Below are 14,685 nucleotides of genomic sequence, written 5' to 3'. Positions count from 1 at the left end.
GCCTCTCCTCCGCCACCTGATTGGTCGGCTGCGCATAGGCCTCTGGATAATTACACGTCAATACGCATCCAGGGACCCGATACATCCACACCAAAACGGTTGTGTGTGTGCGTGCGTAATAACGCATGAAGGGCCTTCGTGTTACTGTAACACAGATATGTGTAATAAGTGATCAACCCAAAATAAATAAAAAAAAAAATAACAAGAACAGAAGAGAGTTCTCTCCCCCGGCCAATTTAATGTATCCTTTCTTTTAATTTTAACTTATTACTAATATAACACAATTAGACAAGTGTATTAATTGTCAAACCAAACTGTAAAACAATCTGACTACTTATTTGCCTCCCCTGTAAAATGTGATGATGTGGTTTTTAACCACCACATTTTTTAATTGAAATCTCAGTAAACCAACAGCAAATCCCATTCTTGTATTGTACCGTGTTTTTTCGTAACCGCATAAACTGGGTGTTTTCATTGCAAACAGAATTTACCAGCCACGAGGGGCGCTATATATATAGGGGCGCTATTTCTCCCATTTCTTCTTCTTTTAGTCTTTCAGGTTGCCGGAAGTGACCTGTCAAAAACGGAAAAGCTCGCCGGATCCGTAAGCTATTTATCCAAAAACACCAGAGGATTATTATTTGCATGAATACATCAAAAGGCCTAATTTAAAGACAGGAATCTGCATATATCAGGTGAGTTGCATTACAAAATACACCTGTGTCATGTTAGCTGTTTAACAGCGCCTTTCTCTCGGACTTTAGCCTGTTGCTAATGTTTCAAACCGTTTTGGCTAGTTAGAGTATAAGGCTTTGTAAAGCTGTTCTAAATAATTTGTTACGACGTGGTACATAGATAGCATTTAAAAGTGGTTTGGTGTAAAGAGTCAACATTAAAGTAGAATTAGCATAATTGTGTGTCGGGACATTTGTCCCCATTGAGTCATTGAGTACTTTGTCATTATTGTTTTGGCTCAAGCCTTTGACTTTCTTTGGATGCATTTACTTTTTGCAAGTGCGTATCTGACTTGTTGCTTCTTAGTTTAAATAAACCTGTAAAGTAGCTTATTTAGTATTCGACCCTCTGAGCAACAGTTCGACCGGAAGTAATCGTTAGCCTGTGTGTGTCACCTGTGAACCACCTCAATCTTTAACTTGTTCATTGTTAGCATGTACTAGTCTTGCAAATACCATGGGTTGATGTTATGTGAAATGAATGGGAATAATGGCTAAAAGTAATAAAACCGACCTTTTTGTGTGTTTTCATACGTCTCACTTGAATGTCATGTACATTTAGCTGTAGTAAATCAGATTAATGAAAAGTTGATCTCATAGCTGTTAGAATGGGTCCTTAAAGTAAACAAGTCTCAGCTGGTTAAATATCACCCTCCATCTCTCAGTTCAAATCAGCTGTGACGTTTTGTGATCCCTCCCTGTAATCGCACTCTTGTGTTATCCTCCCCTCTCTCTGAAAAAGAGGAGAGCATGGGGAAGTAGAGAAAAAGTTGAGTCTTCTTTCGGCTGCAGTGAAACCGTATTAACCTTTAATTATGGCTTTGAACAGACGTCACTCTTACACTCCCAGGGTGAGTAACATGAGTACTTAACAGCAAATAATGCTGAAATTAATACGACAGTGATTATTTGATTAACCAATTTGAAAAGTAACAGTGAGTTATTGCACTATAATGCTAAGAAGTAAGGATTTGTGAGACTCACCATAATGTCGATGTGCGATCCATCCACATCTATTGGCTTCATCAGAGTTGATATGTATTTTTAGTAATTTATAAAAAAGTATAGACAGACCTGTCGATGAGAATAACATTATTGTCTTAATATTTACCACATAAGTAGATTTTTAAAAGGTCTTTGTCTAAAACCAATGAATCGGTAGGTGAATTATTTTCATTCGCCGTCTTGTTTTAGTGAGTATAATCCTCTGTCCCAGAAATATTAAACCTCTTCTGATTTATCCTGCCCTGTGGTTCAAACTAAGATAGCATGGATTCACATGCTTCTACATCTCTATAAAAGGATTAGACTTTTACCACAGTCCCAGTTTGTCTTCAATGTGTGCCTTTGTCTGAGCAAGGCAGAGATACTTGCTTGTTTATTGTAGTCCGCACCATATGACTGGCTGCAAGTATGCTTCTGTGCTGTGCAGCCTCAGGGCTGTTTTGTCATTGAATATTTTCGATTCCTAAGACTTGATGTTAAAGGCTAAAGCAAGGAGAATGATGGTACTTTGGAATTCTTAAATATAAACAAAAAATTCTCTAGTGTTTCATAACTTTGGCTTCCTTATTTATTGTCTCTTTCCTTCCCCCCCATTATATATTATTGTTTATCCACCCTTTCACCTCTTTCTCTTTACCTGTATCTTCAGCTGACCAGCCCACTGATCAGCAGAATGAGCAGCACAGGAACAGTGGAGAGTAGTAAACCTCCAAAGGTGGGTACTTTTTCTATGCAGACATAACAAAGGAAGGCTTATAACTCAAAGAATTTTTATCCACTTTTTGTCTCCCAGATTGGCTCTATAGTCGAGGTGACAGGAAAGGGTCAGCGTGGCACTGTTGCCTACATTGGCGCTACCCTCTTTGCTTCTGGGAAATGGGTGGGTGTCATACTGGATGAGCCGAAAGGCAAGAACGATGGCACCGTGCAGGGCAAACGCTACTTCACCTGTGAGGAAAATCACGGCATATTCGTCAGGCAGTCCCAGGTTAGTGGGCACAAGAGGAACTGATGATGGTGTTATGGCATCAGCACTGAACTGTAAAGATCCAAACAGGCAGATGACATAATAAATGTACAAATGTGGCAGACTGACATCTTTTATTCTCAACTTTTCTTCTGTTTTCTGTCCGTATTTGTTCATTATTCAAAATCAAGCTTTGTAATTTGTGTTTTTTCGAATGTTGTCCTGATTACACACTTTTGTTCCATTGTACAGATCCAGGTGGTAGAAGATGGCTCCAGTGCCACCTCACCAGATACCCCCGAGTCTGGAACAGCAAAGACACTTAAGCAAAAAGGTGAGCAAGGACCACAACTGATACTCACGTTTCTAAAATATAATGCAAAGTATTGATAACAAGAGTGTGCAATAAATTATTTAATTATTTTTTTCTAGAAATCCCTGAAACTCCCAAAACAAGCAAACAGGTAGGCAAACACATTTTTGATCTCACTTTTTTAAATTTGTCAATTAAGTAAAAATGCGACAAGTCTGTTTTTAATATTGGTGCATGTACTTTGGATTAAACAAACATCCAAATAACCCCTAAATGTAAAATTTTAATTGTGAGAGTTGTTATTAAAATGCGATCAGTTTGACCCCACTAGTTGTGACATTCGTTGCAGACCAGCCGTTTGCTGTTGTTTTTTAGTTTTGGTTTTTTTCCTCCTTTATGATGCCATGTTGTTTGTTTCGGCTCTCAGCTGCTGGGCTGAATTCTCATGTTTTGTTTTTCTGGATACCTCTTTCAGCAACCAGCGAGCATTAAAAAGGTAGAGCTATATTTAAATTCAGCACGTTTGCTTGGTCTGCGTTATACTCGTGCTAATGCAGCAGTTCATCTTTTTGCACTTAAGCTCTTTATCTGTTGACATTTGCATGGGTCATAAAGACATAACTTGTGATAGGTGCCATTTTCAGTGCATTCTCTTTTGGTTTCCCCACTTTCATTAAGCTTTTTTTTTTTTTTTTTATTCTGGTGAAGGCATTTCGTGTACATGCGTAGACGACAACACGGTGACAGTTTCAGGTTCTCCTGATGCTGTTCATGTCAGTTCTCTTTGTGTCATAATTCAATGAATTCTTTTTTTTCAGTTTTACATTGTTGCATGATCTCAGTTTTTCCTTGTCCCTGTGATCTCTCAAAATTAACTTTGCTCTTGATGATTTTAAATGGTGCATGCAGCTACACTATGTGGACAAAAGTACTGGGCCACCTACACATTACACCGACAGCAGCTGCTCGACCATGGAAACTGTGGAAACCCAGTTTGATGTTGATGCCAGAGAAAGTTTGGAACCTTGCAGTTTTAGAGTCGGTAGATAGTTTGTGGCTTTTATGCACTGTGTGTCTCAGCACTTGGCTCGCCTGCTCCTTAACTTTGGTGGTGTGCCAAGCTATGACTGAGTTGCTGAAGTTAATTTCAGAACATTTCCAGTTTTTGCAGATTTTCGAGGGAAGAAATTTCACAGACTGACTTGTTGCAATGGTGGCACCCTGTTACAGTATACGCTAAAATTCAGCAAGTGCTTTAGAACGACCCATTCTTTCATAAATGCTTGTAAAGGCAGGCTGCATGGTTGGGGACTTGAGTTAATACACCTGAATTCAAAGATTCATGGCCCAGTGCTTTTGACCATATGCTGTATTAAAGTAATGATCTGTGAATACAAAACTAACAGCAAATGCTTCTTACGTGCTTCTAATCTCTTATCTTGCCTTACCACTGGATGTGTGTATATCTGTGTGTGTGTGTGTGTGTGTGTGTGTTTGTGTGCGTGTGTGCGTGCACGCATCTCCTCCAGTCCTCTGCCCGCCGCTCGGCAAAGGTGAGCTCGCCTACAGCAGAGTGGAGAGGACAAATGGAATGCAAATACATGAGTTAATTCTGAAAAGTTTGATTATTTTAATGTTTGAACAGTAGACTCTGGGACCATAAGAAGCAGATTTCTCCTTATGAAATACTTGACATTGAAAGAATTGTATGAGTAATAGTTACTTGAGGTGTGTGATCTTTCGTTGACTCAGGAGGGGCAGACTAAAAACAGGATGTTAATATCACTAACCTGGTTGTGTATGATAACATTAAGGGGTAGTACTAAAAGCTTTCGTTATTCATCTTCAGTCTAACCTGCATTTAGTTTAAGTAACCGCTCTGACACAGTTTCTATGATCACACTGTGGCAGTGGAAAACGGGTCTCACATCAGCTACCTCCCTCCCCTCCCTACTGGTCCGTCCCTCCAGCCGCTCCAGCCTGTCGCTCAGGGTACGCTCCGTCGTGTCATAGAGCTTCAGCTGACACCTCACAGGGAGCGGGGTGAAGCACATTACTGACATTATGGCACAGGTGTATACTTGCAGGGTGGTGTCTCATGTAAGGGACACTGGGAGGTGATTATATTTGGTAATCATTGTATCACATTCATTTCACAGATGAATCTTCCAACGTCCACTGGGTTTATTGAAGGTTCTTGTTCACTGTGGTCCAAACTCCTGTTTTGATAGTTGGATTGTTTGCCGATGCTTTACAGCACACCTCTTCTTCTGTTTTATTTTTAAACTTCTCCCGCTCGTCACAGTCCGTTCATAATCTGCTTTCGTCAACAGGCGTCTCGTGAGAGTCTCTCATCCTCTCTGTCTGGTGATGTCAGTGAGGCGGGCCTGTCCTCCCAGCAGGGTGCTCTGGGCGCCCCTGTCATACCTCAGCCCAGCGGGTCACCTGCAGCAGCAGCAGCTGCTTCTGTTCCAGCTACTCCGAGCAAGGTAGGCCATTAACCTAAAGAAGAGGCTCTTCTTAGAAAAAGGAAAGAACTTTACTGAGGTTCATGTTCAATCCTCTCAGTTCTGTCAGCTCATCTCATCTCCATTTTTAATTTTTTACATTTTATTTCTTATTTATGATTAAATTGATTTTTGTTATATTTCATCCGTCTTATTATAACCAGGTGGAACCTGCCATATCCAAGCAGGTAGAGTTTCTTAATGGCTACATGCATGCTGATGATGCCTGGCATGTGTTTACTAACAACATCAGGGGGGAAAACTTATCCTCAGCAGACCTTCTCGATACTTATCCATGGTTTTCAAATGTCCTCACGGGGAATTTTCTGGTGATGACGCATGGTTTACTTTGAGGCACTTAAAGAAACATCCTTACATCACTGTCTCTACGGGAAATGGTTGAACTGTAGGAATCTCTCTCTCTTTCTCCCTCCCTTTCCCTTCAATAAAATAAAATGAAAAATTCTTTGCAAAGGAATTTGGAGTAACATCGTATATGTTATACATCATGCGTCTGGGATTTTAGTGGTGGGACTTTATTAATGTTTTGCTTTTTTCGGTCCCCTTTTCAAAAGTAGAGTCTAGGGAAGTAGATGAGGTTCAGTTAATGGATTAATTTTGTTGGTCCCGTCTTGCCTCTAATCACATCATAGGAGGAGGAATCACTGCGAGCTCAAGTCAAGGACCTGGAGGAGAAACTGGAGACTTTGAAGATGAAGCGAACAGAAGACAAAGCCAAGCTTAAGGAACTGGAGAAACACAAGATCCAGTTGGAGCAGCTTCAGGAGTGGAAGAACAAGATGCAGGAGCAGCAGGCCGAGCTGCAGAAACAACTCAAAGAGGCCAAGAAGGTAGACAGGAATGGATGAACTTAAATAGTCATCGGTGCTACAGTGTGATGTCTTTTTTCTCAAGGTTTTGGGAATGAAAGAACAACCTCTTAACTCATCAGGCTTGCCAGTTTAATGCTTTATTTATACCTTCTTACTTCACAGGAAGCCAGGGAGGCACAGGAGGCCAAGGAGCGCTACATGGAGGAGATGTCTGACACGGCAGATGCCATAGAGATGGCCACGCTGGACAAAGAGATGGCAGAAGAGAGAGCAGAATCGCTCCAGGTTGAGGTGGATAGCCTGAAAGAGAAAGTGGAGGAGCTGTCAATGGACCTGGAGATCCTTAGGCATGAGATTTCAGAGAAAGGTGCGTTTGGGGGAAAAAAAAAGCAGCATGTTTATAATAACCACTGCTATTCAAGTCATCCACAAGGTCTTCTTATGTATTCTGTATCCATCTCATTTCTGCTCACTTCTCATCAAGTGCTGTCCACCTTTCTGTGCACTGTTTCCTGCTGCAGGCTCAGATGGAGCTGCCTCCAGTTACCAGGTCAAGCAGCTGGAGGAGCAGAACAGCAGACTGAAGGAGGCGCTGGTCAGGTCAGTAGCAAATACCTTTTTAAATGAAGGTATTTGCCTGCTCTTTGTTACACTGCGTACAGATAAATAAAAAAAGAAATCACATTAACCTGTCTAAACTTGTAAAAAAAGCAGTAAGAGAAGACAAGTCCTAAAAAACAAATAAAATCCTTCTTTCTGGTTCCTCCTCAGGATGAGAGATCTGTCTGCTTCGGAGAAACAGGAACACGTGAAGCTTCAGAAGCAGACGGAGAAGAAGAACGTGGAGCTGGAGACTCTGAGGACTCAGAAAGAAAAACTGCATGAAGAAGTCAAGCAGGCAGAGGCCACAATCGATGAACTGAAGGAACAGGTAAAGGATGTATACATAAATACAGAAAGGCAATGGTTTATTTAGCTTCACAGTAGCTCATAATACATGGTAAAAAATATTTATTGAGACTAGTCATTGACAGCAAAGATGCATGTCCTTAATCTGACAAATTGTGAGAGAAATTGTGAGACTTATTTGTGGAAACTAAAGACCTGTGTGTGTGTGTGTACCAGGTGGATGCTGCTCTGGGCTCAGAGGAGATGGTGGAGACCCTGACGGAGAGGAACCTCGACCTTGAGGAGAAAGTCAGAGAGCTGAGAGAAACCGTGACTGATCTGGTCAGTGCTGATGTATTTATAATAGATCTAATAGAATCCAACTGACACTCCTTAAATCTCCAACATGACACATGCAGGACAAAGGTGTGAGGAAAAGGTTTGAATGAGATATTTATAGCAGACCAACCACTTTTTTTTTTTTTGCATTAACAGGAAGCCATCAATGAGATGAATGATGAGCTCCAGGAGAATGCCAGAGAAACAGAGATGGAGCTGAGGGAACAGCTCGATCTGAGTGGAGCAAAGGTCAGAGAGGCAGACAAAAGGGTGGAAGCTGCCCAGGAGACTGTAGCTGATTACCAGCAGACCATCAACAAATACAGAGAACTCACTGGCTCACTTCAGGTAGGTGGATGGAGGGGTAATTCTGCAGGCCTGCAGTTCTATTGTCTTGATGCTGTAAAAGGTTTGTTTTGTGCATTAGGAGGCCAACAGGGAGCTGATCAGTCAGCAGAATGCAAATGCAGAACAAGTTCAGCAACCACCTGCTGAGCTGTTTGACTTTAAGATCAAGTTTGCAGAGACCAAGGCTTACGCCAAGGTAAGAGAGCTCCATGCTGACATACAACCTCGGTGCCAGTGCTGTTGGTTTTCTTTATTTAAACAACTAACCTCACTCTTTGTCTCCAGGCCATTGAGATGGAGCTGAGGAAAATGGAAGTAGCTCAGTCGAACAGACAGGTGTCCCTCCTCACCTCCTTCATGCCTGACTCCTTCCTTCGCCATGGTGGGGACCATGACTGCATTCTGGTTCTCCTGCTTATTCCCAGGCTCATCTGCAAGGTATGAGGCAGACACATGACAGGTTTGAATTCTTGTGCTCGATTTTAGAATTACCTGGTTGTAGTAAGTTTTTCAAAGAGCTTTCCCAAATCCTTACTCGGCTGTGTCTGTATGTGGTCGATATCTCCTCGTTCGAAGGCTGAACTCATCAGTAAACAGGCACAGGAGAAGTTTGACTTGAACGGGAACCCGGTGCAGGGAACAGGGCTGAGAGGGCCTCCGGGAGAACAGCGCAGTTTCTCTTCAGGACTGGTCTACTCCCTCAGCCTGCTGCAGGCCACCCTGCATAAATATGAACAGTAAATATCGCAGCTTTACCAATAAAGATGCAGGAATAAAATAGGTGAACATACCTTCATCAGTGGGTCGATGTGTTTTACTCTTTTCCTTTTTCCCTGCACTCGTTTAGGGCTCTGAACACCTGCAGCGTGGACGTTTTTAAGCGCATGGGAACCCTTTACTCTGAAATGAGTTTCCATGAACGCTCTCTGGATTATTTCATAGACCTGCTTCATAAAGATCAGCTGGATGAGACCGTTCAGGTGGAACCTCTCACTAAGGCCATCAAGTACTATCAGGTAACGCAGGGATGTGTTTTACATTAAAACGTCACAACTGGAAATTTCAGTTGTCGTATAAATTGTGTAACTGTAGATGTCAGTGAGTTTATAACATGTTCATTATATCATTATATCAAGTATCTGTTATATTGTCTTCCAGCAACTGTATAGTGTCCATCTGGCAGATCACACTGAAGACTGCACAGTGCAGCTGGCTGATCACATTAAGGTACATCAAGCATGTTTAGCAAAGTTAAAAAGATTTCTACGGTTTCACTTGTAATGCAGGGCTATAAACCAGAAATAACACTATTATAAAAAATTTTTTTTAATATGTCCAAAATGTATAAATCTGTAAGGAAAAAGAAGTGTCGGGTTTTCCTTTAAAATGACGCTTTTACACCTCCAGTTTACTCAGAGTGCCTTGGACTGTATGGTAGTGGAGGTAGCTCGTCTGCGCGCCTTCCTGTCATCAGGACAGGAGAGCTCTGGTTTAGCAGTTCTTCTGAAGGACCTGGACACCTCGTGTTCTGATATCAGACAGTTTTGTAAGAAGATCCGCCGTCGCATGCCCGGAACAGATGTAGCTGGAGTCCCCGCTGCTCTCAGTTTTGGACCAGAGGTACGGAAACATGTCATACAAACTAACGCACCACTGCTGGTTGGGATCTGTATAATTACAGCTGTACGCCTGACATGTCTCTCCTCATATGGCAGGTTTCAGAGACGCTGACCGAGTGCAGGCGTCAGTTGACCCGTGTGGTTGCGGTACTTCAAGAGGTAGCTGCAGCTGGAGCTCAGATGGTTCCTTCGCTGGGAGAACAGGAAGGTCTCAATGCTCTTAAACTGGAGGATATTGCCTGCAAGGTTGTGGAGCAGGTACTTTCACATTTAACAGCTGCTCAGGCCTCTTTAAAAGGCAAAACCTCCTTTTTTATTTATTTATTTATTTTTTTTAGGGAAATGTAAGGACTTATAGTTCTAGTTAATTGGCACGCTTAGCACATCAGATGTTTGATCTTGTGTTCTGAGCATTTTGCACAACATCAGTAGGTTGTGTATTAAGCACTGTTGATTTAATCTCTTGCTATTATCACCATCTGCTTTCTGTTCTCTAAGGTATATGGCTCCCATGGTGTAAATGGCCCAGAGTTACTGCGGCAGTCTTGCAGCTCTGTCATCACCACCATGAACAAGATGGCTACAGCCATGCAGGAAGGAGAGTATGATGCTGAAAAACCACAGGGAAAGGTATTTGTATGGTTGAGCAGTTTCACAGTACTCATTTCACATGAAGTCCCCAGTTTGGGACTTTTCAGACTAATTCTCACTTCACCAATTAGACTCTTCCAGTGGAAATGAGAGCAGCCACAGTCAGGGCAGAAATGACTGACGCCGAAGGTCTGGGAGTCAAACTAGAAGACCGAGAAACCGTCATCAAGGAGCTCAAGAAGTCTCTCAAGATTAAGGTAACATGCTGAAGGAAAGTTGTGTAAAAGGACCTGCCACTTCGAAGTGAAAGGGACTGGAAAGATGAAAACTGAACCGACAGGTATAACAAGCATGGCACTGTATCTCCTTTTTATCTCAGGGTGAGGAGCTGAGTGAGGCCCATGTCCGCCTCAGCCTCTTGGAGAAGAAGCTGGACACCTCCACCAAAGATGCTGATGAACGTGTGGAGAAGATTCAGACCAAATTGGATGAGAACCTTGCCCTGCTGAAGAAGAAAGAAAAGTAGGATTAATAAACAATGAAATTTTCCTCTCCATATTTTCCTCCTCATTTGACCCTCCCCGTTACTCTTCTCCAGGGAGTTTGAGGAGACGATGGATGCTCTGCAGGCTGATATTGACCAGCTAGAGGCTGAGAAGGCAGAGCTGAAACAACGACTCAGTAACCAGTCAAAGATGACCATAGAAGGCCTGAGAGGTCCACCTGCCTCAGGAATTGCCTCCATCGTTCAGGGATCAGCAGGAGGTGAAGTTCCCACTTCTTATTTATGCTCATTTCTTCTCAGCAGCTGAATTGATGGTGTTTTATATTTGATGGTGGTTTATATTAATGTCACATGAATTGTTCTATCCAGAGAAAAGCAATTGCAATTAACTGGATTTTATAAGAAGTTTTGCAAATATTGAGTATGTTCTATTACAGTGAAACTTTTCCTACCAGACTTTAGTCAGATTTTTAACTAAATGAAAGTGAGGAGAATCGGCACCATCTAAGGAGAACCACAAGGTGGCGTTGTTTCCACAATCATTTTGTTTCCCCATCAGGTCTGCCTCCCTCTATGGGAGGGCCAATGCAGGTGGTGGACTCTCCTCTCCTCAGGCAGCAGATTGAGGCCCAGAGGCTGGGTATTAAACACCTTAAGAATGAAAACAACAGACTCAAGGTATGCTAGATTCAAGCGTGTGTATGTGTGTGAATTTACAGAAGCCGTCTTGATTTCATCATTTTTTTTGTATATTTGTCACGCTTAAATGTTTCAGATCATCAAGTAAATGGTAATAAAAGACACAAATAACCAGAGTATAAACAAAATGTTTTTAAATTACATTTTTTTGTGGTTTTTAAAAAAAAAAAAAAAAAACCAATTTCTTTGTCTAATATTAACTTGTTCGATAATCTGAAACATTTTTAACAAATATGCAAAAAAGGAATTTAAAAAAAATAGGGCAGATACTTTTTATGACTGTGTGTGTGTGTGTGTGTGTGTGTGTGTGTGTGTGTGTGTGTGTGTATCAAAACAAAACTATAATAATAAACTACATAAACTTACAGGCAGAGAAAATGAGAGCCCAGCTAGCCTCCCTGCCGCCGCTCCGCCCTCCTAAACTCCCACAAGTGTCTAAAGAAAGCTCCATGCCTCCAGAGGGACTAAACACAGGGATATACAGAAGGACTGACCAGCTGCTGGCAACCCTGCTCAAGCTGAGTGCCGAGGTTAAAGTGGTGGACATCACTGGAAAGACGGCAGGTATGTGGACACAGAGGTTTTAAGTATTTTCATATTCTGAAGAAGACTTTTGTGAGTTTGCTAAATGCATTGAGCAATTATTTTATGACTCCTTCATTTCTTACAGTTAGTGCAAGCGCTCAGCTCCTGGAGCAGACAGCTCGTCTGCAGAACCTCAGTGATGCTCTGGATAAACTCAAGGTGCCGCTTCAAAAAATAGTTTCTATTACACAATCCTTATGTTGTCTTGTTATCTGACAGCAGTGCAAAAACAAGCAGTCTGACCAAGTCTCCTGTTTCAGGGTGAGGTAGCCGAACATGTGGTCTCATATCAGCCTGGAGCAAAGGCCTCTTCTGACTTTGCCACATTCCCAGTCACCTCTTTTACTAAGGTATTACTATAGTAGTATAAAAGAATATAAATTATTCATGTTATACAACAGTGGAAAATATATTTCATGTGCATATTTTTTGTTTCCTAGGCCAAGGAAGAGAAGCAGGGAGACACTGTATTCATTGGCCGTGTTGCGATTCCATGCACCCGTGGACAGGAACAAGTCCACCGTCTCGTCCTATCAAAGCAGCAGTTGCAGCAAGTGCACAGTCTCCTCATGGTTTAGAGCAGTAGGATTACACAGCAGAGTACCTTCTTATTCCAGCTAACACTTCAGCATTCCTCCTATTTGTCTTTTTCACTTTTCTCAGGAAACTGTTTCCACTTATAGCACTAATATTATCGACCCAGAGAAGTGTCTTTATAAAAGTGATTGTTTTTCTGGATTTCAAGACTCCCGAATGTCACTAAGGTGTCATGATTTCATTATTGAAGAAGTTTCTGTACCAATGTTCACTCTGTGCAAATGGGAAGGACTACAACACAATTTTTACTGCATTTGCAATGACTGATAGTTTGTTCCTTTGTATGTTTTGTATTTGTGCAAGTCAGACAATAAAAGATAGCAGCCCAATTCTGAGCAAGAAATACTCAAATGTATGTTTACGTTTATACTTGTAAGCTGATATTACAGTGTAAACTTTCACTAATATGATAAAGTGCCAGCTGACAGTTTGTCTGCTCATTTTGGTTTCAACCTCATTAACTTAAAAGTATCTCAGCAAAAAAAAAAAGTGTGTGAAACATTATTCAAAGGAGTTTTGCAGACACAACCACATTAACTATAGCTGTTAATATAAGTGTTCAGGGTTTAACCCCCCCACCAAATCTATACTTTGATTTGATTGATTAGCATTCAAATTCAAATCTCAGTGAAAACAGTGAAAAAACAAAAAAAACAGTGAAAACAGAACAAAAATCTACCATAAAGAAAGAAAGCATGAGACAAAGCTAATCAAAAGGTATTGGCTGAAGCATTTGCTTATTACGCCAACCCTTTTCACAAAATATACTTTTGTATGCAGCTCCTGTACACAGGGCTTGAAGAAAATAATAAAGCAAAAAACAAAAACAAAGAGAAAACAACAACTTTCCACCTTAGATAAGTAACTACATCAAAGCAAAAGAATCAAGAGGTTGTTGTTTTCTTCTCCTTTTTGCTCTTTTCATTCTTGATTTATATATTTTTCTAATACTCTATTTTTAAACATATTTTTAAACAAGGAAAATGAACTACACCTTTTTAAATCACTGTCATAACTATTCCACAGGTTAACTCCTCTAACAGAAACACATCTCTGCTTTATATTTGTCCTTATCTTGTTTTTTTTAAAGAAATCTGTTCCCCTTAAGTCATACTCACTCTCTCTGACTTTGAACAGCTTCTGAGTACTGGGGCAAAGCAAGTTATTTTGTGCTTTATACATTATCTGTGCCATTTTATATTCAACTAAATCATAAAATTTCAGGGTATTCAGATTAATAAACAATGTTAGTTGGTTCTATATAGTTTGATTGGTTTATAATTCTTATAGCTTTTTTTTGTAACTTGAAAATATGAAGAGTGTTCGTTTTATATGCATTACCCCATATCTCCAGACAGTAAGTCATATATGGAAGCAACAGAGTACAATAAAGTGTGTATAATGATTTTTTGTTCAGGACATGCTTTGTTTTATAGAGAATAGCAATGGTTTTTGACATTTTTGTTTTCACGTGGTTTATATGAGACTTCCAGCTCAGCTTATCATCAATTATCACTCCAAGAAATTTATTTTCGTACACTCTTTCAATTTCAATTCCATTAACCCTTATTTTAGATACATTTTTCATTTGTCTAGTGCCAAAAATAATCAATTTTGTTTTCTTTATATTTAATGATAACTTATTTACATCAAACCAGTTTTTTAATATATTTAACTCCTTTTCCGCTGTAGTCAGAAGCTGTTCTAAGTTTTTACCTGAGCAGTACAGAGTGGCATCATCAGCAAACAATACACATTTTAACAGTTTGGAAACACTACATATGTCATTTATATATAATATAAATAATTTAGGGCCCAGCACAGAGCCCTGAGGAACACCACAAGTTACCTTCAACTGCTTAGATTTTACATTATTGAATTCGACATATTGATATCTTTCATCCAGGTAACTTTTCATCCACTTGTATGCTATCCCTCTTATGCCATATCTCTCTAGTTTATTCATTAATATAGAATGATCAATTGTATCAAACGCCTTTTTAAGTCTATAAAAACACCAACAGTATAGTCCTTATTATCTATTCATTAGATATCCCTTCAACAAGTTCCATCACTGCCATCGAAGTGGACCTTTTCACTCTAAAGCCATATTGGTTATCACTTAGGAGATTATGCTTCTCAATATATTTATCAA

At 40.5% G+C, this 14,685-nt stretch overlaps 1 protein-coding gene across 7 annotated transcripts; it reads left to right on the top strand.

The window, feature by feature from the left end:
• The first annotated feature begins 557 nt into the window (after positions 1-557).
• On the top strand, positions 558-12,875 carry LOC102295202 (dynactin subunit 1). 7 transcript variants are annotated; one of them, XM_005939214.3, is made up of 32 exons: positions 558-695; positions 2,389-2,454; positions 2,533-2,727; positions 2,959-3,040; positions 3,139-3,170; positions 3,495-3,515; positions 4,549-4,572; positions 4,931-5,011; positions 5,353-5,508; positions 5,691-5,714; positions 6,180-6,377; positions 6,522-6,726; positions 6,881-6,959; positions 7,131-7,290; positions 7,485-7,589; positions 7,743-7,934; positions 8,014-8,130; positions 8,220-8,372; positions 8,511-8,671; positions 8,782-8,950; positions 9,093-9,161; positions 9,342-9,554; positions 9,650-9,811; positions 10,052-10,183; positions 10,276-10,401; positions 10,524-10,666; positions 10,743-10,909; positions 11,209-11,327; positions 11,717-11,912; positions 12,019-12,092; positions 12,194-12,283; positions 12,374-12,875. In XM_005939214.3, exons 2-32 carry the CDS (start codon positions 2,413-2,415, stop codon positions 12,509-12,511), a joined length of 3,825 nt encoding a protein of 1,274 aa, XP_005939276.1. In that variant the 5' UTR covers positions 558-695; positions 2,389-2,412; the 3' UTR covers positions 12,512-12,875. The 7 variants fall into 7 exon arrangements, with proteins under 7 accessions (XP_005939276.1, XP_005939274.1, XP_005939275.1 ...); XM_005939212.3 differs by lacking the exon at positions 558-695 and adding an exon at positions 724-1,585; XM_005939213.3 differs by lacking the exons at positions 558-695; positions 5,691-5,714 and adding an exon at positions 724-1,585.
• Positions 12,876-14,685: the final 1,810 nt, after the last annotated feature.

This window comes from Haplochromis burtoni, unplaced genomic scaffold, assembly GCF_018398535.1.
Source record: "Haplochromis burtoni strain Fernald_Lab_line unplaced genomic scaffold, NCSU_Asbu1 Contig_265, whole genome shotgun sequence".
Taxonomy (NCBI): Eukaryota; Metazoa; Chordata; class Actinopteri; order Cichliformes; family Cichlidae; genus Haplochromis; species Haplochromis burtoni.
Note: the sequence above shows the minus strand (reverse complement) of the source record. Positions and strands in the feature narration are given on the sequence as shown.